Below are 23,314 nucleotides of genomic sequence, written 5' to 3'. Positions count from 1 at the left end.
CATGAAATATGACCCCTTTTCAGCCTGCAAAGTGTTTGCTGGCTCAGTCCAATACTTCAAAGGCTGAGACCCGCGTAACACAAGTGGCTGGCCTCACACATCACCTCTCCTCGGTTTCCTCTGTTGGGTCCAGCCTCATCTCCTTCTAACCCTGGATGCTCTGCTCACTTATAGGGGCAGAACCAAAGACATGAGACAGGCCTGGCATAGAGTCCAGGCAGGTGAGTGAGGTCTGCAAGTCAAGTTCTTGACTTGATTGTTCCCGATCGTCAGGAAGGACCTGGCTCTGGGCAGCACCGTGATTTCTGGCCGACAATACCAGGCTCAACGAGTCCATATTTGGGGCAGCCGAGGCTGACAATGAAGACATACTCAGGACTTTTAACTCTTTAACTTCAGGCCTTCAGAAAGCAATGTTTCTAATTCAAGTGCCACCTCTTACAGGAAGTCTTCCCTTACTCTGCTAGTAGCAACTACTCTCCAGCCATTGTCCCATCCAATCACATTCATACTTACATAACAGTCCTTAAAAGTCTTCACTCCATCCTGCCTCGCACACGTTTGGCTCCCTACGTGACTGCTAGATCTTTAAGGACACAAACTGCACCCTATTCCTAGCCTTGCCTCCCTGCATTGAGGGCACACGGACTTGTTCACTGCAAGTGTCAGCAAATGTTGATCGCATTGAGCTGAACTGCCTGTATGAATCCCAGTGAAGATCAAGAAGGAGGTAGCAGGCTCAGGAAATAATTCATCATGGGTTGAGCAACGTTTTCTTCTTTCCTCTCCAGTCCCTCCCCCAAACCACTTGTAGCCAGTCCTCCCTGAGTCTGGCCTGCTGAGAAGCCTCCTAAGAAAGAACGTGGCTTCCTCTGTCTCTCCCCTGGGCGGGGATGTGGGTGCATTTCAGGAGGATGGAAGAAGGGCTCAGAGACAGAGGGGGGTGGACCAACCTTCTAGTGGCTGTTCTGAGGAATTCTGGCAAGGATCAGGGCCTCTGCCTTGTAATGGGAGGTGTGTGCATGCTCAGACACCTCAGTCGTGTCCAGCTCTTTGCAACCCCATGGACTGTAGCCAACCAAACTCCTCTATCCATGGGATTCTCCAGGCAAGAATCCTGGGATGGGTTGCCGTGCCTTCCTCTGGGGGATCTTCCTGACCCAGGGACTGAACCTGCATCTCTTACATCTCCTGCATTGGCAGGTGGGTTCTCTACCACTAGCACTACTTGGGAAGCCCCTATCATAGGAGGAGGGAAAGCCAATTCCTGAGATGCCAGTTCTGGACGGGCTCTCCACGGGTGGGGCTAGAGCGGGCTGAGAGTCTGGGACGGAAGAGATGGGTAGACAGGTGGGGGCACAGCGCCACTCTTGCTGTCCACAGATGCCACCCAAAGGCTCCTGATATCACTGAGGTCTTAGGAAGAGGGACTGAGGAAGCAGGACGTTGCTAAGAGGGCTCCAGCCCTGCCACAGGGATAGGTGCTACTCCCCTTGTGAAACATCATCCTCGGAAAAGGAGGGAACAAGGAAGAGCCATTCACCCTTCCCCAGACAGGTCACGCCAAGTTGGCACAGTGGACATTGCCTATATACGATGCCCTTGGTGCATCCCCCAAGGCCATCAGCTACCATCCCTGAGGTGAGTGGACTTCTGGTCCCCTCTCCTCCACATGCCATTGTAGTTAACTGGCAGCTGCTGCTGCTGCTGCTGCTGCTAAGTCGCTTCAGTCGTGTCCAACTCTGTGCGACCCCATAGATGGCAGCCCACCAAGCTCCCCTGTCCCTGGGATTCTCCAGGCAAGAACTCTGGAGTGGGGTGCCATTGCCTTCTCCGTAACTGGCAGCAGATGCTTTCAAATACAGTTTTGTATATCAGCTTGTTAGTAGCTAAATCTAACTCAGATGTTTGAAGCCTATTGTTTGTCTCATCCATAGCAAAACCTCCCAGCTAAGAAGAGCAGCCCATGAGTGGATATTCATTTTCATGAAAAGGCAAGGCAGGGTGCTGGCTAATATGGGATCAGCACTGTACACACCCCCACGGCCCAGGCTCTTGGGTACCCCAAGGAATAAAGGTCATTCCCTTCCTGGGACATCAGGGCGTGAACCTTGGGTGCTGAAGGCAGAAATCTACTCCTCTACCTGTAAGGATGCTCATACAGCCCCAAGAGACTAGTAGAGCCACCTCCCTCCAGCCAGGACAGCATTTCCCCCACTGGCTCCATCACAAACCTTGTTTCTGCCTGGACACCAGTGCCGCAGGCTGGAAGTTCCCAGAAGAATCTACTGTGGGAGAGTGGGGGTCCCTGCTGGATACCTCCCTGGGGAACTTCCCAAGCAGCACTTATACACACATATACATACACAAATACATGCACACATGTACACGCACACACACACACCTGCGCACGTGCACATATACACATATACACATGTACTGATAAACATACATGAACGTGCGCACGTGTGTGCACATACACATATACACATGCGCACATGTGAGTGCACATACACACTTATATTCATGCCCACACATGTCAGCACACACACACACACACACACACACACACACACACACACAAACTCTGCTTAGGCCTGTAGGCCCTGAGGTTTCCAGAACAAAGGAAGGAACCAGAGTGCAGAGTCTGACTTGGCTGGGACCCCCATTAGCATCCTCACCATGCAGCTTGCTGGAACCAGATGCCCACAGTGGGAGGGAGAGGCTCACGGTGCGGGAAAGGGCTTCTAGTCTCCCCTCTGCCCACTTTTCACCCCTGGGAAAGGAGCTTCGAACCCCACGTCTCCAGCTTAGGCTTGAAGGGCTGCAGACGGGGAAGGATAGCTGGTCCCAGTGCTTTACATGCAAACAGACCGCCCAGACCCGCTGGGCTCTCAGCTGCTCTGTGCTTTTGAATGTCCCAAACCACAGGCACACGGGGAGGAATGGAGCTAAGTGTTGACACGAAAGGCCAGGGGCCCAAGGGAACAGGCAGGAAAGACCCTGCCGGCCTTTGCAACAGTCACCTCTAACTTGGACAGGACGCCCCTGCTTCAGCACAGAACACGTGGGTGCAGTTACCATGTAAGCCTGCAGGGGGCACAGTTCACAGGCGTGCGCTGCAATGGAACCACAGGGTCTGGGCAGCCTCCGACTGGATCCCGCGGACCACCAGGTCTCCAGAGGTGGAGGCAAGAAGGATGAAGAACAAGGAGCAAAAGAGAGAAATGGTGCTGAAGACACACTCACAGGAGCTGGTGTCAGACCGGGGACTAGGACTTGGGAGAAGGAAGACGATGGGGAGGAGGAAGGAGGTGACGCGGACACAGGAGTTTGGGTGGAACCGGCAGAGTGCGGGAGCTGTTCCCACGCCCTCCACCCCAGTTTCCTCTCCATGAGCCCCCAAGGTGTATGCTCATGGCGTCCCTGTCTCCAAGACCTACCTGTACCCTCAAGGCCTCTGTCCCTTCCCTGTCTCCCCTTCACCTCTTCTCTCTCTCTCTCTTCTCTCTCCATGGTCACCTCTTCTCTCTCCAGCAGAGCAAATTCCTTACCCCATTGGGTGGACAACAATCCCCCACTCCCGGCCCCCACCACACACATTACCATTCCCTCCCCTCCAGCCAGTATCTGAGAGATGCTCCAGGCTCTAGGCATATCCAAGCTGCTGGCATCCTGCAGGGGTTGCAAGAGCCCCCAGGCTCCCAGATCTGAGCAGCAAGTGGACACTGTGACATGTGGCAGAAACTCTGATCCAAAGTGGACACTGGGACCCGCAGTGGACACTGGAACCCAAAATGGACACTAGGACCCATAGCTTCGGGCTCTGCATCCTTGGAAACTGCCAGACCCCAGAGCAGGGCTTTGCAGCAAAGGTCACACTTCCTCTGCAGGTGAGGCCTCTTTGGTGGCCAAAACGGGGTGCACCCTAGAACTGCCATCGCCCACTTAGCTGGCAGCTGGTCACCTGAAGTTTCCAGAGAAAAGACGAGGCTCTCCGGTAGGGAGAATTTTTATTTTCTGGAATCATATTTTTAAAAAACGAGTTGGAGAAAACAGGCGACAGTGTGGGTGGCCACTGGAGAGGCCGAGAGGAAGATCAAAGGCTGCCAGGCATGGAGGAAGCGGCCCGGAGAACAATCTAGGTGGCCGCGCCTCACAAAAGCAGCCAGGGGACGGGAGGCGCTGGGTGAGGGGCCGCGGTCACCCGCATCCGTGGCCCGGCTCCCCAACCCCAGTGCCTCGGCTAACAGCCTTCAGCTGGAACAAACACCTGCTGTCAAGAGACATCCAACTGAGCTCCCAGTTCCCCGGGAGGGCCGTCCCCTCTCTGTGTGGGAGGTGGGCCTGCCCAAACTCTGACTCCCAGCCTGCTGTCTTCTTCCAAGAAGGAGCTGGAATTGCTCCCACTGGATCCAATCCTTCTGGCGGCCGCCCCTCTCGAGGTCTCAGCCTGGGGCGAGCAGCCAGGAACACTCTCGGAGTTTGCCGGCTGATGAATTAGCTCATGAGAATGAACCACGGGTGACCGAGGGGCAGCGAGTCCTCTATGTCAGGTGCTGAGGGTCCCCATCATTTCCAAATGAGTGTGCTGGACCAAATTTCCCCACAGAGCCCTCGGCTCAGCTTCCCAGTTTGGGGCCACCAGGATGCCCTGAATATTCATTGGAAGGACCGAGGCTGCAGCTGAAGCTCTAATACTTTGGCCACCTGATGCAAAGAGCCAACTCATTGGAAAAGACCCTGATGCTGGGAAAGAGTGAAGGCAGGAAGAGAAGGGGATGACAGAGGATGGGATGGTTGGATGGCATCACCAACTCAATGGACATGAGTTTGAGCAATGTCTCAAACTCATTGTCCCAATGTCTCATTATCTCAGTGTCTCTCGTTCTGGGAGATGGTGAAGGACAGGGAAGCCCGGCATGCTGCAGTCCACGGGGTCGCAAAGAATCAGGCACGACTGAGCGACTGAGCGACTGAACAACAGGATGCAGAAGACCAAAGAAGGGCTGTGACTTGCCCAGAGAAGCAAGCTCCCCCTAGTGGCTGGGCCTGGACAAGACCCCCATCTCCGGAGTCTCAACTCAGGGCTCCCCCATTGCACAGGGTGACCCCCTAACACTTCACCTGAGAAAGACGTGGGGTTCTAACAACCCTCAACCATTTGAGGCTAGTCAGACCTATCGAATTCTAGAAAGTTCTTTCAGGAAGCCTGTCACCTCTGTTCTGTACAAGTCTCACAAATTCCCAAGGTAACTGGGCAGCACTTTGGAGGCAGCACTAAGAGGGTGGGATTTAGGACCCAGGCTCTCCTCCCTTCCAATCATTCTGGGTAAGCCATAAAAAGTCCACATATCCTCTCAGACCAGTCGGTTCATTCTTTATATGATTTGTCAGGTCTCCCCTCTTGTTCGGCACTGTGGCTTCTGGGCCATGACCCAAGGATCTGCTGCATCCAGATCCTTCCTGATGCAAATCAGAGGGATGGTAATAAAAGAAGAACTCTACACACCCTTCTCCCCCCAAGAGCAGAAAGGGGGAGACCACAGTGCTGATGACCCAAAGATGCAAGTCACGGGACATCTGGCTATATTATCTGCTGCCCCAAGGCCACCACTGCCCTCCCTCGCCCAGGAGCTGGTCCCCACCCATAAGACACAGAGCAGGGGCCGGGGGGGGGGGTCACAGTCCAGAATAGCCCTCTGCTTGGCCAATAGACCTCCAAGGGCCAAGAGGGTCAGCAGAGATCTTTCGGGTCCTCCTGAGGGTCCCCTCCAATCTTACCTGATGAGGTCAATGGGTTGAAACTTATAAAACACCCCATAGCGTGCCCATTCTTGATACAGCAGCTAAACAAAAAAAACAGGGAACCAGGTTAGAGGTGAAGTGGGCAACTAGTCACCTTTTGTATCCAGCTTAGCAAGTTAAAATTAGACACTTGCCAAGACATGGTGGCATTAGTGGTAAAGAATCTGCCTGCCAATGCAGTAGACATAAGTGATGCAGGTTCGATCCCTGGGCCGGGAAAACTCCCTGGAGGACGGCATGGTAACCCACTCCAGTATTCTTGCCTAGAGAATCCCATGGATAGAGGAACTTGGCAGGCTACAGTCCATGAGGTCACAAAGAGTCGGACATGATAGAAGCAACTTAGCACGCATACACGCACGCACACACGTATAGTACTGGGAACTCCACTCAATACTCTATAATGACCTAGATGGGAAAAGAATCTAAAAAAGAGTGGACATATGTATATGTACAACTGATTCACTTTGCTGTACAACTGAAACTAACACAACATTATAAATCAACTGTACTCAGATCAAAATTAATTTTAAAACAAAGTAATTATTGATGAAGTGAAGTCACTCAGTCGTGTCTGACTCTTTGCGACCCCAAGGACTGTAGCCTACCAGGCTTCTCCATGCATGGCATTTTCCAGGCAAGAATACTGGAGTGGGTTGCCATTTCCTTCTCCAGGGGGTCTTCCCGACCCAGGGATCCAACCCAGGTCTCCCGCATTGCAGGCAGACGCTTTACCCTCTGAGCCACCAGGGAATGTAAGAAAGGATAGCAGGAGAAGGGCTCTCTGAGGAGGTGACATTTGGGTTGAGACCTAGGAGATGGGGGTATGTTTCAGCTAGGAGAACACTCCTTCTGTGCCAAGGCCTTGAGGAAAGTGCATGTGACATGTCCTCACAGGAAGGCCAGGCTGAGCAAGGGGAGAATCTTGGGAGATAATGCTGTTTCACGTTTCCAAGTCTTCCACATCGCATCTTCTCACATATCACACAGAACTCATGCAATTCTAGCATGGAGAAGTGACTCTAATCAGGTATTCTGGGTAGATGGCTGAACATGAGCCCTATAGGAAGTCTTCAAAGACACAATATCAAAACTGAAATAAGAATTGGCATTCCTACTCGGCGGCTGTAGACTTTTTATTGTCACAATGTCCCCCAACAACTTCAGAAGAGAACCAGAAATTGCATGGACCCTCATGGTACAAGCTGCACCCAGAGTCCCACTTTCTACAGACAGGATACCCCAACACAAAGGGGGTGACATGGTGCCTGGTGGGCAGGCGAAGATCTGAATCCATGAAGCCTGAGGCTGTGTTCCAGGCAAGTGGCTCCAAACCTGGTCACACCATTATTACTATATCTCTTCCTCCCTGTCATCCTGGTGCTTCTACCGCTCTGGGTTTTTATTCCCTCTCCCCAGCGCCAACACTGGGCTCACCAGAACCTGGCTGTCACAGTGACATCACTGGGGGCCCACAGGGAGACCCGCTTGCGTCAAGAGATACAGGCAAGGCCTCCCGGGAGAGGGGTGGGACGTCAATGCTCCCTCCGAGGCCCTGACCTCCAGGGCACGTTCCTCTCCAAGTCACCAAGTCCAACCCTTAAACCTGAGAACACCTGTCTGCACTGCCCTGAAGGGGAAAACTGAAAATGCTCCAGGAAGCCAGTGTGGCCCACTTGATTCAGGTCCAAACTGAGAGTCAGGCTCCCAGGCCTTGCCCCGGGCTGACTCCCAGACCTGTTGGACGAAATCTCCAGGAGTCCTTTCTCAAGGCCGCATCCATCGCTGGTGGATACAGGGCAGGCTGAGTCAAGAGAGCTGCCCGTGCTCCATGGAGACGGGCCAGACAGACACAGCAGAGGATATCAGCAGGCAGACCCCGCTGGAGCTGGAGCTCCAAGCTTCAAACCTGGGAGGTGATGTGACAGTGATGCCTGGATGCCCACACAGCTCTGCCCAGCAGGCTCATAGGACCGCCAGGCAGGCGATGCAGGAGCTAGGTAGTGGGTGCTATAGACTGTTAGCTGTCTTTACAAATGTTTAAACACACAGTTTCAAACCAGGTGGGTCATGCCCTGGTTACAGGGTCTCAGCACAGACCAGCGGTCAGGGTACAGGGAGGCAGGCCAGAGTCTCTGCCCCACAGGGATAAGCATGTGTCAGTCAAGTTCAGGAGGACAATCATGGTAACTTGCAACAGGACCTTCTAATAAGCTCTTAGCTTATTAGATTTTATTAAATCTGCTCTCTCCCTTAGTTACGTCATGCCCTCTTCACCAACTGGTCAAGCCTGCAAATGGAGCCGGAGGGTCTGCAGCTCCTTCTTGGGGGACAGAGCCTTATTTTGGAAGTCCCAGAGGTCATTCCAAGCATGTGGGTCTGACTCCAAAACTTTACTGCAGGAAGAAACAAGCCACGGGGACCGCCCCGCTGATGGATCAGAGCCCGCTGATGGATCAGAGCACGCAGAGGCCAGGTCGATCCCCGAGGGTCACAGCTGCGAGCGGGTCAGTATGTGCTTCATGAGACTATAAAGGGCCCAACTGGTAAAACCATCTTCAAGGCCAGAGGATGGCAGGATGCGTGAGACCCATGACCCTCACCGAGGTCCCAAGCTCCTCAGCTGGACCTGTGGCAGACACAGAGATGCCAGCTGCAGCCAGCTGAGAAGCACTGATGAGATGGGAGGACCAGAATGGAACAGGATGGAATTCTACCCCCTGGATCCTGCAATGACCTATTTGAGTTTTTGGCAGGTCATGTCTCCATTAATTCAATGGGACTTGTACAAGAAGGGAAAACTAGAGACTGCAAGAGAAACCAAAAAGTAGCCTTCCCATCAGAAAGCATGATGGACTCTCATCATGAACCTTCTGGCAGGTCACTTTTTAACCATCCACCAGAGAAGACAATCCTCTGAAAAAGCTGGAAGATCTAGGACCGAGGGTGTAAAAGCTGTTAAAGGAAGTCATCTTTTAAGATTGAGCCCAGGATTCCCCATAAGTGGGCAGGGAAGCCATGGGATGCTGGCGGGGCTCAAGCCACCCTCAAAAGACAGTAACAGTCCCTTCTCTGGGATGCCTGAGAAAAGCAGGCGAGTCTGGCAGATGTGGACTGAGGTGGCTGCGGACCCTGCAGCCCTGCTTTCTCGAAAGGTGGGAAACCCCTGGTCTCCAGAGGGAGGGAACCTCTCACGAATCACCCTCTAGGAGGGACTGAGTCATAGAGACTGCAGGCTGCCCTAGGCAGCGGGGGGTGGGGATTGGGGGAGACAGCTCTCCACCTAAGAGGCAGATCACTGGAACAGCTACAAGGAAGAGGGGAGGCGAACCCTGGGTAGCAGCAGGATGGCCGGATCACCACTGAAGTCCCCCAGAGGAGTGATCTCTCATCTTTCTTTCAAGATACCTCTGAGGCTCCAGTAACAAAGCCAGCCCTGCAGTGAGAGGTCCCCCTGCCACACACAAGAGGTCATGCCCACCGGCTGCAGAACCGACTGGGATTTGAATGCCAGGGTCAGTCCTAACAGAACAATCATTTAGTGCAGAGGTCCCCAGCCTTCAGGACCTAATGCCTGAGGATCTGAGGTGGAGCTGACTTAATAATAATAATTTGACCACCTGATAGAAAGAGCCAACTCATTGGAAAAGACCCTGATGCTGGAAAAGATTGAAAGCAAAAGGAGAGGGTAACAGAGGATGAGATGGTTAGATAGCATCACCGACTCAAGGGACATGAACTTGAGCAAACTCCAGGAGATAGTGGAGGACAGGGAAGCCTGCCGTGCTGCAGTCCATGGGGTGGCAAAGAGTCAGACACGACTTAGCAATTGAGCAATAACAAAGTGCACAAAAAATGTGATGTGCTTAAATCATCCTGAAACCATATCCTCGCCTAATCCATGGAAAAATTGTCTTCCACGAAAACTGGTCCCTGGTGCCAAAAAAGGTCAGGGATCACTGAATTAATCGACATGGGAATTGGTCTCCTGGCCTTGCTGAGTATCCATTTCCCAATCCAAATGGACAGGAAAAAAAGCTTTCAGTCTCATTCACAACTCCTCTTACCTCCCATCACAGCAAATTTTATTTCCCTAACCATGACCCAGGCAGAGGAAAAGAAAGAGGCCAGGACTGGCTGGGGAACCTGAGGAGAAGTCACAAGAAATGGGGTCCTTGGGGCCTCTCTGGTGGTTCAGTGGTGAAGAATCCACCTGCCAACGCAGGGGACACTGGTCCAGGACGATCCCACATGTCACGGGGCAGCTGAGCCTGCGAGCTGCAACTACTGAAGCCCAAATGCCTGAGAGCTCCACAAGAGACTCCCAGCAATGAGAAGCCTGCACACCCCAACCAGAGAGTGGCACCCGCTCGCTGCAGCCAGAGAAAAGCCTTTACAACAACGAAGAGCCAGCACAGACAAATAAATAAATTATTTTGAAAAAAAGAAAAGAAATGGGCTCTTTGTCTTCCAAAGACACTTGTCCATCCTCACTGAGCATCGCTTGACATCAGGTTTGGGAATTATCCACTGAGACGCAGATCTGCCCTGGAGGTCTGTTCCTGCCTGCCAGGTTCCATCCACGCCCCTGGCTGGGATGTGCATGGCCTTAAGTAAAACAATTCCTGGGGGACAACTTTCTGTTATGGGATTTTACTGTTAACAATAATGTAATATCATTCCAGACAAAGGCACATAGATTCTTGATAGCCTACACATCACTTCTCTCTGCCTCTATGAGGATAATAGGGGACTGACTAATTTCTCCCAGGAGTTCTATGTGTTCCTGGTCTCTGGAATGTTCCTGTAAAACTCCCTACCTTGATGGGCCGGGGGTCATCACCCACCCAGCAAGAGGTCTCTTAGGTGGGCAGTGGAGTGGTGATCACCATTTAAAGGGGAGGAATATGAAAGGAAAAAATAGGAGGACAGAAAATGGCCGAGACCAGCGAGGTGAGATGTGGGGAGAAAGGCTTCTCCTTGCCTTTAAATCTGATCCTGGACTTTTCAGGAAATTAAACCCCAAGACTATGAGCATCAGATAGAAAACAGATGAGGTTAAAACATCGAAAAACTACAGCAGATTCCCTGGGCAGGCAGAAAGGGGGACATGTGTAAGCAATCACGGCCGTATTTCTGGAAAAGACCTTTTTATGTTTTTAATACTTAACACTTCATAACAGGGACTAATAGGCAGGATAAAAAGAAGGCTGCTCAAAAGCAACTTGGGGGATGAATGGTTTTCCAGACAGCAGAGTGGGGACAGGGAGGGTCTACCCCTCATCACGCCCACCCTTGCCCACCCTCCTCTACTCACCAGAGTCACTTAAGCCTGGGAACCTGGCTGGAGAATGGCATGAGAGGGGTGGTCGGATGGACAGTTCTGCTGAAGAGGCTGGGTGATGCTGAGAGCATCATCCCTGGAGTAGAGGGTGGTACCCAGGCTCCCAGGGTACCAGCACACAGGAGAAATGGGATCTACATGGACAGTTGGGGACAGAGCTGTCCAGGCAGGAGATGTAGCTGGCTTAGGAGGGATTCTCCAATGGGACCCTTTTCCCTCCCCTAAATATAACCTCTCATTCCCAGCTGCCTGGAACACACAGTTGGTTTCTCAACTATAATTTGGGGGTTGCTGTACCCCACCTGTCTGCCTAGAGAATAAAGAATAATAACTTAAAGATGTCCCTCCCCAAACAAGCCACAGTGGCATAGATATTGGTATATGTTTAGCAGGAACATGCGATTTGAGGTCCCAGGGGTTTTAGCTCCTCTTGGTTGATCACGACAGTGTTATCATGGACAAGGTGTACCATCATCCTGTGCCTCAGTTTCCCCATCTATAAATTAAGGCAGCGGTCTCCAACCTTTCTGGCACCAGGGACTGGTCTCGTGGAAGACAATTTTTCCACAGACCAGGGTTGGGCTGGGGGTGGTTTCGGGATGATTCAAGCACATGACATTCATTGTGTACCTTATTTCTATTGGTGACTCAGACAGTAAAGAATCAGCCTGCAATGTAGGAGATGCAGGTTCATTCCCTGGGTTGGGAAGATCCCCTGAAGAAGGGGATGGCTATCCACTCCAGTTATTCTTGCCTGGAGAATCCCATGGACAGAGGAGCCTGGTGGGCGACAGTCCATAGGGTTGCAAAGAGTCAGAAAGGACTGAGTGACTAACACTTTCACTTTTGTTTCTGTTATTATTACACCAGCTCCACCTCAGATCACCAGGCATGAGATCCCGGAGGCTGGAGACTCCCTGAATTAAGGGGCCTGGATGCTCAGCGTTTCTCAGCTGAAGCTCTCTTGTCACCAGGGGTTGGCATGCTGCCTCTGTGTGCCACTGTTGGGGATATTTCAGGATGGTTGGCATCGCTGGTCCACCAAGCAAGGAATGCCAGCTGTACCCCAATACACAGTCATGTAAGTGACCAAAAATGGCCCTCAAATTTCCAAAGCCTGGGGCTGTGGAAAAATGGCTGATATAGGTAAGCAGTAAGTAGAACACCCAGGATGTGTCTACGCAGCCCCACCCACACGTGCAGCCCCCAAGTCCAGAGCCCTGGGCACTGCATCAGGTCAGCTCACCTTTCTGTCATTCATGTCGTCCCCTGGACTGTCATATTCACCCTGTGGGAGGAGAAAACAGAGAGAATGATCAAAAACAGAAAGACGGCTCCCTTTTAAATTTTCTAACACCATCCCCTTCCTTCATTCCCACTTAAGGAAGGTCAAGGGCATGACCCGGAAGGAAACAACGGTCTGCTTCCTTGGTCACCAGCACCTGTTGTGTGTCCAACGAGCCTTCTCTTACAGGGGGTATCTCCCCTCACAGGCCTCGGGGCCTCGTGCACCTGCTCACAGCAACAGCAGAGTCCACCCTGGGATCAGGCTAGCATGTCCAGGAAACCTCCCTTGCACCCCGTCTATACCCGGCAGAACCTGGTCTCACATGTGCCCACGGCAAGGATGTAGTTGAGGAGAAAAGGTCACCTGGGAAATCTCATCAGGCACTCAGGGTACCCGCCCCAGGGGTCTCATTTGGTACCACCATGCGGCAGATGCTAAAGTGACCGACAGGGTGGACGGGGCAGTCAGGGGGGCACTGAGCCCATGGGTCAGTTAAGGTCCTCGTGAGTCATCTTGAAGAATATCACTGCATTGTGTTATGGGATGTTTATAACATTACTCCCAGCCAAGGAAAGCCATAATTAGTTTCTCTGTTTTCTTAACCACACAACAGTAGAAGGAATTTTGAGAGACCTCCTTCAAAAATGTAAAGATAGAGATGTGGTATATATACACAATGGAATATTACTCAGCCATTAAAAAGAATGAAATAATGCCATCTGCAGCAACATGGATGGGCTTAGAGATTATCATCCTAAGTGAATTAAATCAGACAGAGAAGGGAAAATATCATATGACATCCCTTATATATGGAATCTAAAAATGATATGTATGCACTCACTTACAAAACAGCAAGACAGTCACAGACTTAGAGAACGAACTTACGGTTGCCAGAGGGAAGGGACAGTTAGGGACTTTCAGAAGGTCATGACACATTGCTATATTTAAAATGGATAACCAACAAGCACCTACGGTATAACACATGGAACTCTGCTCTATTATGTGCCAGCCTGGATGGGAAGGGGGTTTGGGGGAGAATGGATCCATGTATATATATGTATGGCTGAGTCCCTTCACTGCTCACCTAAAACTACCACAACACTGTTAATTGGCTATACCCCAATACAAAATGCTTTCGGTGTTAAAAAAAAAAAAAAAGTAAAAATTAAAAAAAAAAAAGTCAAGATAGAAAAAAAGACCTGAAACTGACACTTAATACATGTTCCTATAGAGGATGAGGAGTTTTACATCTAAATAAAACTATCACATAAAAAATATCGCATATAATATATATCATATAACACTATCATATAACTATCATATAATATTACATACATAATATCACATAGCACTCTCTGTCATGCGAGGGCCTAACGGTCCAGGCTGTGTATCATCACAGTCTGGGACTTGCCTCCCTGCATCCACCTTCCCCATCTCTTTTGACACTGTAACCAGCTTCTCACACTTTCCCCAAAATCAAGGCAGGGAGTGTAGAGGAGGCTCAGACAAAAACATTCACTTTTCTTGAGACAGTTTGAGACAACTGGCAAATATCAAGCTGGGGATTACTGTCTTTCACACGTGATCGGGAACCAGCCAAGGTGGTTCAATGCCAGGGTTCCCTCCTGCCTGTATATTCATTGCTGCGTTGCCTGCAGGGCTCCACCTTTTGACTGGTGGAGGTGGTACTCACGTCGTGCAATGGGTAGGCAGCCTCATAGACATTATTTGCTATCAGAGAGTTAATACCTGCAGAAGAAGAAAGATGAAAACGGTCACTGTAGGGCAGGGTTTCTCACCTTGACCTTGGTCTTCTGATAAATAATAATGCACCCAAATCCAGCCCCCGCTTCCGGATTCTCCCAGGCAAGAAGTTTCTTCCACACTTTACTCTTAGTATTAGAACAATAATTTTTTCATTTCCCAAATGCAAGGTTATGATTAAATATCAGGCATTGTCTTGTTGTTCAGTCACTAAGTTGTGTCCAACTCTTTGTGACCCCATGGACTGCAGCACGCCAGGCTTTCCTGTCCTTCACTATCTTCTGTGAAGAAATGGACATGCTCAAGTTCATGTCCATTACATCAGTGATACCATCCAACCATCTCATCCTCTATCTCCCCTTTCTCCTTTTGCCTTCAATCTTTCCCAGCATCAGGGTCTTTTCCAATGAGTCGGCTCTTTCCATCAGGAGGCCAAAGTATCAGAGCTTTGGCATCAGTCCTTCCAATGAATATTCAGGGTTGATTTCCTTTAGGATTGACTCTTTGATCTCCCTGCAGTGCAAGGGACTCTCAAGAGTCTTATCAGGTAGGCTCTCTCAAACGTCATGTCCGTCCTGTCCTCACACACTTGGATCCCTGCAGCCCCCAAACCACCTCCACCACCTCCTCCTTCTCCTGCTCAGCAGCCAGAGCAGTGGAGGAGAATATCTGTGTTCAGTGTCAGCAAAGGGGTGACCACGTGGATGGATCACTGTCATTACAACCAACATAAGGATGCATCAGTGCATCCCACCGCATTTTGCCTGAACTCATTTCTGGCTCCCTCCCTCTTCCTTTGCAGGACAGCACCTATTACTGCCCGTGACTGACCTGACTGTACCATTAGCTCTCACAGTGTGGTCTGTCCCCATGACCCTTTCAGGGGGGCTCCATAAGGTGAGAACTATTATTTTTAAATATTTATTTATTTGGTTGTGCTGAGCCTCAGTCGCTGCACACAGACTCTCTTGTTGAGACCTGAGAGCTCAGTAGTTGCTGCGGCATGCAAGCTTAGGTGCCCCTCAGCACATAGGATCTTAGTTCCCTGATCCAGGATTGGACAGGAGTCCCCTGCATTGTAAGGCTGAGCCTTAACCACTGAACCACCTGGGAAGTCCCTTGAATGATTTTCATAATAGCACTAAGACTTGCTTTTCCACTCCTAGTCTCTCAGGAGTCTACAGCAGAGTTTTATGATCTGTGATGACGTCAACCCTGACTGCTCACGGAACGGGGCTTATGTATCCTTATGTTTTAAACTCTTCTCAGTTTTAACTCCTAATACAGTAGATACTGATCAATACAACCCACCTAGATGAAAATGCTCTGGGTGCTCTCGATAATCTTTTCCAGTGCAAAATGAAGTTGCTCAGTCGTGTCCAACTCTTTGCAACCCCATGGACTGTAACCCACCAGGCTCCTTCGTCCATGGGATTTTCAGGCAAGAATACTGGAGTGGGTTGCCATTTCCTTCTCCAGGAGATCCTCCCAACCCAGAGACTGAGCCCGCATCTCCTGCATGCAGACAGACACTTTACCTTCTGAGCCACCAGGGAAGCCTTTTCCAGTGCAAAAAGGGCCACAGAGTTGGGAAACCACATAACAAGGGATCCATTTCTTTAAAATCCTGACTGTATTCTACAGTACTGGGCACACAGCAGACCCTACTAAACAGATGTTACCTGAAGGAGTGGTCCCATCTCTATAACTCCAAGGTGCTCTTCTACCATCCCCTCATTTCATTCATGGTGTGATTCAGAGACTATAAAGAGCCCCATAGGCTCTGTGACTCGGGACACGCTGCCCCGGGTCGCTGGCTCCCAGATGGGAGGGATTATATCTCGACAGCTCAAGGACTCTGCCATGTGGGATGTACATTTGGTGGGGAGGCAGCCGGCGGGGGAGGCTCTCTGGTACATGATGGTTTCCCCGGTCTCAAACACGCTTTCTGCCCTGAACCATTCTTTCCAGAGAGGTTGTAGACAGCAGAGTGATGAGAAAGGAATCAGTTCTGGAGGGAACTATGTATGATGTCCAGATGCAAAGTCATCTGCATTTGCACCACTCTGGAGAGAGGACAAGGTTCGGTGGCAAAGTTCCACAACAGTGACTCATTAAAATTCATGGTTTTCCACCTCCTGGGCCCACTCGGTGCCCCACCACACGCTCGGAGCCTCAGAGGCTCTCAAACAATAGTCCTCCCTCCACCAGCCTCCTCTTCCCCCAACCACACTGCTCAGATTCCAGAGTCCAGCCAGGGCCCACGTGGGAGCGGAGGCTGCAGGGGCACCCAGCAGGAGTGGCCACTCTGTCAGTGCATTGAGAGCTGGGATTTCAGTGCTGAAGCATCACCCAAGGACCAGTCCTTTCCCGATTTTACGTTTCCTCCTTGGCATGCACAGAAAACATCAGAAACACCAGTGGGGGGTGCGGGGCTGCTGGAGGGCGGGGAAAGGGATTGTGGGTGGCGGAGGGGTGTCCAGGGTCTGAATGAGCTACAGATCTGTCTCCCTCTGGAAACTACAATTTCCCTCGGAGGATCATTAATCAGTTCAAGAGCCGTAACCACAGCCATAGGAAGCCACCCTACAGTCATCAAGGGGAGGGCTCCCAAGTCGGGAGGGGGCGGGGGGTGGTTCAAAGCAACCGAGGAGCTGTCATCCTGGATAGAGGCTGAAGTATCACAGGCCGGCAGGGCTCCAGCCAGGCTGCAAACCTAGGCACTGGCCACTCAATCCTCGCAGCCACGCCCACCCTTTGGTCGCCATGGCAGCAGCATATACCCTGCAGACAATACCAGAACAGCATGGAAGCTTTCAGCAGGTGTGGAACTCTCCTGCTAATTCAAGGCTTTGCTCAGCACAATAGCCCAGGGTCTGAGAGCACTGGACTGAAGACCTGAACTCCTGGGTCCTGCGGCCAAAGCCTCGGAAAAGACCTCAAACCGTCAGAGGTCTAAAACTATGCACCCTACCTCCCGAGGGAAATAAAGCTCCTTGGCGCTGAATGCCAGGTTCACTTCCAGAATGCTGTTCACTGCCTCTTTGTTGTTTAGTTGCTAAGCCGTGTCCAGCTCTGCTACCCCACGGGCTGCAGCCCGCCAGGCCCCTCTGTCCCTGGGATTTCCCAGGCAAGAATACTGGAGTGGGTTCTCATTCTCCTTCTTTGGTACCCCCTAAAGGTCTGCGAGGTACCCGAGGCCAGGGAGCACGACCCGCTCACTGGAGTCTCCTGCAGTTCCCACCTCACTATGGGGAACACAGAAGGGGTCACGGTTGTTACCCGGAAGAGGAAGCAGTCCTGCGGCGGGAGTGATCTCAGTATCTCCTCTCATTTATCACAGGCGTCCACCTTCCCGCTACTCCAACGTTCTTCAGCAACCTGTCCCAGGCGACTCCGTGGTAAAGGATCTGCCTGCCAAGCAGGAGACTTGGGTGCCATCCCTGGATCAGGAAGATCCCCTGGAGAAGGAAATGGCAACCCACTCCACTACTCTTACCTGGAGAATCCCAGGGGCAGAGGAGCCCGGCGGGCTGCAGTCCACGGGGTCACAAAGAGTCAGACACAACTAAGCAAGTAAACAGCAGCAGCAGCTGATGAAGGGATCTTAAACCCTGGTTAACTAGTCTGCTTCCTAAGAGAGGAAGCCCAGATCTAGTGTTCTTTCCTTGGAGCCAAGATGATTCAGGTCATCAAACCAGAGCTCCACAACGCTGTAACAGACGAGCTCTGTGACTGGCTGCTGTGGGTCTCCCCTTTCTCAGATGGTAACGTACGGGCCCTCCCGTCAGCAGCTGCTGGACAGAGGGAGGGGATGGGAGCGAAAGGAGGAGGGATGAGGAGGGATAGAGGCATGTTGAAAAGTAACCATGTATCCACAATTTCACCCAGAAATGAGCACGGCTTCAGCCTCTCAACCACAGACTTCAGACACCAAGAATCTACCCCCAAACAACCATGGAAATCAGTTTGAAAGAAGAAAATAATCAAATGTTTTATTTTTTAAAAAAAGTCTCTCCTTTGAAAATTGAAATTCTGAATTTTTCCCTTTCTTTTCAGCTAATTGGTTCCATCGTACATCACCCATCTGGCCAGAAACAGCAAAGCTTTCTTCTTCAGGATGACATCCGAAGGGCTTCCTCCCTGCTTGGGACCCAGGGGGAGAGAGACCCCCTCTTCTGCCCTCTTACTCCCACAAGAGGGGCCCAGGCAGAAGGAGGGACATTTTCCATTCCCTCTCTCCCCAAAGGGAAGTGGCACCTCAGCTCACACAAACCATGGCCCACCAAGGACCTTTTTACTGATCCCCAAAGTCCCTTCAAGTCACCAGATTCTTCATACTTGTTACTTAGAACCATAACCTGCCCCCCGCCCCCCGGGGAAAGGCTCGTTTTCTCTCCGTCCAGGACAGGCCCCGGCTCTGCTGACCCAGACAAGCCCAGCAACGCCACCCCTCTGCATCCACAGGGTCAGGATCAAGGACCAGAGTAGGGGGGACTCAAACCCTGGGGCTAATACACAAAAACACGCTCATAATATAAAACCTGAGCTCTTGCATTTAGCTTCCAAGACATCTCTGGTTTCTTGGGCAGGAAGCTCAGTCTATGGTCTGCCTCCCAAAGTGAGGATCTCATGAAATCTACCAGGGCCACCGGGTGACAGGGGGTCCTCTGCCCCCCAGCTCTGTCCCCTCCAGGCCAAGCATCAGGACAGGTACTCTGAGGGACGGTGCTCAGGTTCTGAAAACTCATTTGGTTTTGATTTCTTGCCCCCCAGAACCAGGCCCGTTCCCCTGGCCTTCCGCTTTCATCCCTGTATTCCAGCCGGACATAAATCTAAACCAGAGCCCCCCAGACGGTGCATTTAACGGAGACTATATTTACCCATCACCAAATTGTCTTGACGTGTGCTTAATTACTTAAATGCCTTTAATCCCAAGCCTTTTCTTCTAACAAAATATAAACCAGCTCAGCTGGATGAATGATAAACCAGATGTTTACAGCACACAACACAGCCTGGCTTCAGTCAAAATAATTGAGACATCGTCTCCCGAGCAGGGAGGGGAGATGCCCAAAGCATACATTTGTTTAAATGCTCTGACACCAATATGTCTATGAATACGTAGCTCCATCAAGCTGCTTTTTTCTGTCTGTGAAAAGGCAACGGTTTCCATATGAAGGAACAGAAAAGGTGTTGGGCAAGGAGGTGTGGGCTTCTTTCCATGGTAATGTGCACTTGAAAGGCATTCCAGGATGGGCTGAACTTGCTCGGCCTTGACCCTGACCACTGCTCTTATGTTACGTGGATTAGGTGTCGGGCTGAGCTAAGTTTGTGATGGCTCACAGCCAACAACAACAACGTCACAGTCAACCACCACCCTAAGGAACCCAGACTCACAGGCACACCCAGGCTCTAGATGTGGTGGGTGCATCATCCCCCATCCCTCACTTCCCAAGTGACAAAGACACAAGGAGTGAGTCGTCTTGGGAAGTTACAGGAGCGGTTGTTCAGTCGCTAAGGCGTATCTGACTCTTTGTGACCCCATGGACTGCAGCATAGCAGGCAAGATGTTAGACCGTCACCAAATGCCCATCCCTTTTTCAAGGTCAGCTCCCCTCTCTTCTGCTTATTTTTACCCTCTGCCCCTCCTTTCACTGAAAAAGAAAAAAAAGAAAAAAAAAAGAAGAGAGAAAATCCAAGAGATGGTACTTGTCGGCTAAGACCCTGAAAGGGACTGAACACTGAATGCCCACGTAGCAACTGGGAGAAAAAGTCACAAGAAAGATTAAGCCATTCACAGAGAAGACTGGGCTTCGTTTGAAGCTAGGGTCTTCGTTCACAGAAGCTAGAGTCAGATCCCCAGAAGGTGAGCACGTAGGCCACTCTCCCCACTCCTGGACAGAGGCAGGGTAGGAAGCCTGTGGTAGCTCATGGTGCACTCATCCTGTCTACCTGCAGAGTCCCTAAGAGGCACCTGGGGAGCAGGTTAAAAACACAGTTTGTGCGCCTGGAGGAAAGCCGGTCCCTCTCCAGACCTGATTGGCTCCCGCAGAAAGAAGACCATGTTGCTCCTTCCAATCAAAACCTAGGGAATATCAGCGCTTGAAAGAAACTTCAAGAACACGGAGGGGTCCCTCCTTGGGTTGAAAAGGGGAGAAACAGGCAAAGTGAGGGAACGTGACTTGACCAAAGTCTCGCAGTTTGTTGGTCCCACAGCTGGAACTGGTGCTTCCCCAGCCTCTCCTGCCTCTGTCTCCTTTAAAAAGGCACCCTCTCCCCTTCTCTTTCTGACATCAGTGGGCTCCCAAGATCCACTGGTTTCTCCAGGGTCTGGCAGGTCAGAGGGAGGGAGGAGCCTCTTCCCCATACAGTCACCTGCTTCCGTCCTTGGCCCAGTTCTGTCCCTCTCACCACCAGGAACCCCTCTCCTGTCTCATGGGCCCAGAGATGGTAGCAGCTCCCCTGCTGCTGATTCTGGGACACCACACTGCCCTGGCACCCCCAACCCCCCGCCCATACGTCTGTAAATAGTCTCTCCGTTGATACTCCTGCCTTGGACAATGCTCATTTGAGTGGGTTGTTCATTCCTGGTGGGACCCTAACCTGATTCTCTGCAGGGGCTGGCTCCCTTTATGTCTTCTGCATCACTTGCTTTACCTGCAGGCATCTCTCTTGTCAGACAGTCACACGGCTTATTCACTCCTCTCAAATGTAAGCCCCGTAGGGGCAGGGATCTGTCTCTGACCTATGCCCTACTCTACTCCCCAGGTCTCAAACATGAATGATACGCAGCATATGAATAAATATTTGCTGAATGAATGGACGTCCAGTGGGAAAACCTAAACTTCCATTTTCACTGGAAAATCTTACCCAATAACTTCATCCATTTATTAGCTGATTAATTACAAGATCAGTGAAGAAGAGCCAAGAGACTTTGGGTTCAGTTGGTCTCCAGATTGCTCACCTTGGGCTGGAAGTTCATCTCTCTGTTGTGAAAATAGTTTATCCATTGAATCTATTCTGCATGGGAGTTTAGAGGATCAAATGAGATAAAGAGTGTGAAAGTGCTTTGCAAAACATACAATAACACACGTGCAAGGAATCCATACCTTGGTTATAGGGAGAAATTCTTCTGTGTACAGAGACCTCTGATCTGGTCATCCCAGCTCTCACAACAGAGAACCCAGGAGGAAACATTATCTAGGCCTCTCATGCAGCCCATCCCTCAAGGTCCTGCCCCTAACCACAGCAGAATCTTCCAGACCCTCCTTCAGTGTCTTTTCCCTCTCTTTTCATTGCCAGTCCTAACGAGCTGGTTTTTCTGTGTCCCAAAGAGCAAAGCCAACCTTGAAAGAGCAAAACTCAAGGAGGGAGGTTACCTGAGTCCAGAATTCAAAAAAAATCAGAGAGTGGGGACAAAACAACCCCAATAACACTTTGATAATCCTCGAGGAAACATAAATAAACTTATGTTCTCAAGGACTATCCTGAATCGTACATATATTTACATATGCCTTTATAGAGACTCTGTGTTTGTATCACCTGTATTAGAAAGCAGGGAATTATATGAGAGACTTTAGAAAAATTTCTATATAAAAAGATATTGCTGAGGACCTTAAGTGCTACATCACTGAATGTACTCCCCTCACTTAGGTTCAAGGTCAAATTTGCAACCCAACTGCAGAAACTAGAGGGCCATATGGTTTGAATATTTGTATTCTACTTTTTTCCTCCTAGCTTCGACATTCTATTTTAATTTGTGTTTTTCCTGGTTCTTATTTTTTTATTTATATTATGCTGCTTTATTGTTTTTCTTGTAAGCTACCTCTGAAATTTTGTGGAACAAGACAGGAATATAAATAAATCAATACATACACACTGCATACAGTATAATGTTCTACAAAAGTAGGCATTCAGAAAAACGTACTTTCTACAAAGAAGAAAGTGATAATACCAGATGAATGGAAGTATGTCTGAATTATTATTATCTTTAGTCTTATTTTTCCATCTTCTAAGAATATTTCTGATCTTGATCATCTTTTCATCTCCGAATCTCTACTGCAATTGAGGACAATGGGGAAGGAATTAAAGCTTTGTAAACTGGCCACGAAGGTAATGGTAAATACCACATAAAGGGTAAATCTGAGACTGAAAGATCAATGAAAATACCTTGAAAAACAATTCCACGCATGATCCTATTCTTCCTTTTTTTTAGTTTTATGAGGCAAACCTCCTCTGGAGGAAATCTAAGCCAGTTCTAGCCCATTTGAGTTTCTCCATAAAACCAGAGAGAAGGGCAATAAAATAAAAATTGACCCAGACTCAAAGGTCTGCATTATCCTGAGGACTCACAATGTTATCACATTCCTCTTTCTTTCTGAACTTCTAAGTAAGATGGTAAGTTGGCCAAAAGGCCGAAAGGGTGCTGGATTTTCCCAGGCAGAAGTCGAAGAACCCGAGAATTGGCCTTCAGCATCCTCCTCTGCTGGGAAACACAGTTCAGTCACACGTCCCTTGTTAGAAGCTAATAAATCATCAGCAACTACCATGGAAGCAGCAGCCTGTGAAGACTCAGCCCAACTCCATGCCTAGTTCTATCTGGATTGCAGCGGAGACAGGATCAGAGTGAGGGAACCCAAGTTCTCGTCCCAGTTCTGACAGTGTCTCAGTATGTGACCTTGAACAAGCCATCCATCCTGTGCCTTTGGTAACTAGAGATAATTCCTGACCCACCAGCTTTCCCAGGCACCATGAAACTAATACGAGACAATATTTTGGGGCCATGCCCCACAGCATGTGGGATCTTAGTTCCCCAACCAGGGACTGAACCCGTACTCCCTGTATTGAAAAAGCTCAGAGTCTTAACCACTGGACCACCAGGGAAGTCCTAACACTAGATAAATTTATGATGATACTTAGATGCATCCATGGGAATTGGCTGCTCTTAGTCTGTGTGCCCTTCACCCTCTCTGTACAGTTCTAATATCATACCTACCTGATCATCTCCTAATTATCTGTTTACACGTTTGTCCTCATGGCTAAACCAAGAGCCCCACGAGGATAGAAATTAGGTCAAATTCATCTTGCCATGTCTCAGTTTCTATAATGTT

At 50.2% G+C, this 23,314-nt stretch overlaps 1 protein-coding gene across 1 annotated transcript in view; it reads right to left on the bottom strand.

The window, feature by feature from the left end:
• Positions 1-23,314, bottom strand: part of ANO2 (anoctamin 2) — a 331,055-nt gene that overhangs the window by 206,261 nt on the left and 101,480 nt on the right. The window contains exons 8-10 of the mRNA XM_070454162.1: positions 14,134-14,189; positions 12,399-12,440; positions 5,785-5,849 (exon numbers count right to left, since the gene is read on the bottom strand). Coding sequence (XP_070310263.1) covers positions 5,785-5,849; positions 12,399-12,440; positions 14,134-14,189 — 163 coding nt within the window. The remainder of the gene's footprint in view (positions 1-5,784; positions 5,850-12,398; positions 12,441-14,133; positions 14,190-23,314) is intronic.

This window comes from Odocoileus virginianus, chromosome 23 (genome assembly GCF_023699985.2).
Source record: "Odocoileus virginianus isolate 20LAN1187 ecotype Illinois chromosome 23, Ovbor_1.2, whole genome shotgun sequence".
In the NCBI taxonomy this organism is placed as follows: domain Eukaryota; kingdom Metazoa; phylum Chordata; class Mammalia; order Artiodactyla; family Cervidae; genus Odocoileus; species Odocoileus virginianus.
Note: the sequence above shows the minus strand (reverse complement) of the source record. Positions and strands in the feature narration are given on the sequence as shown.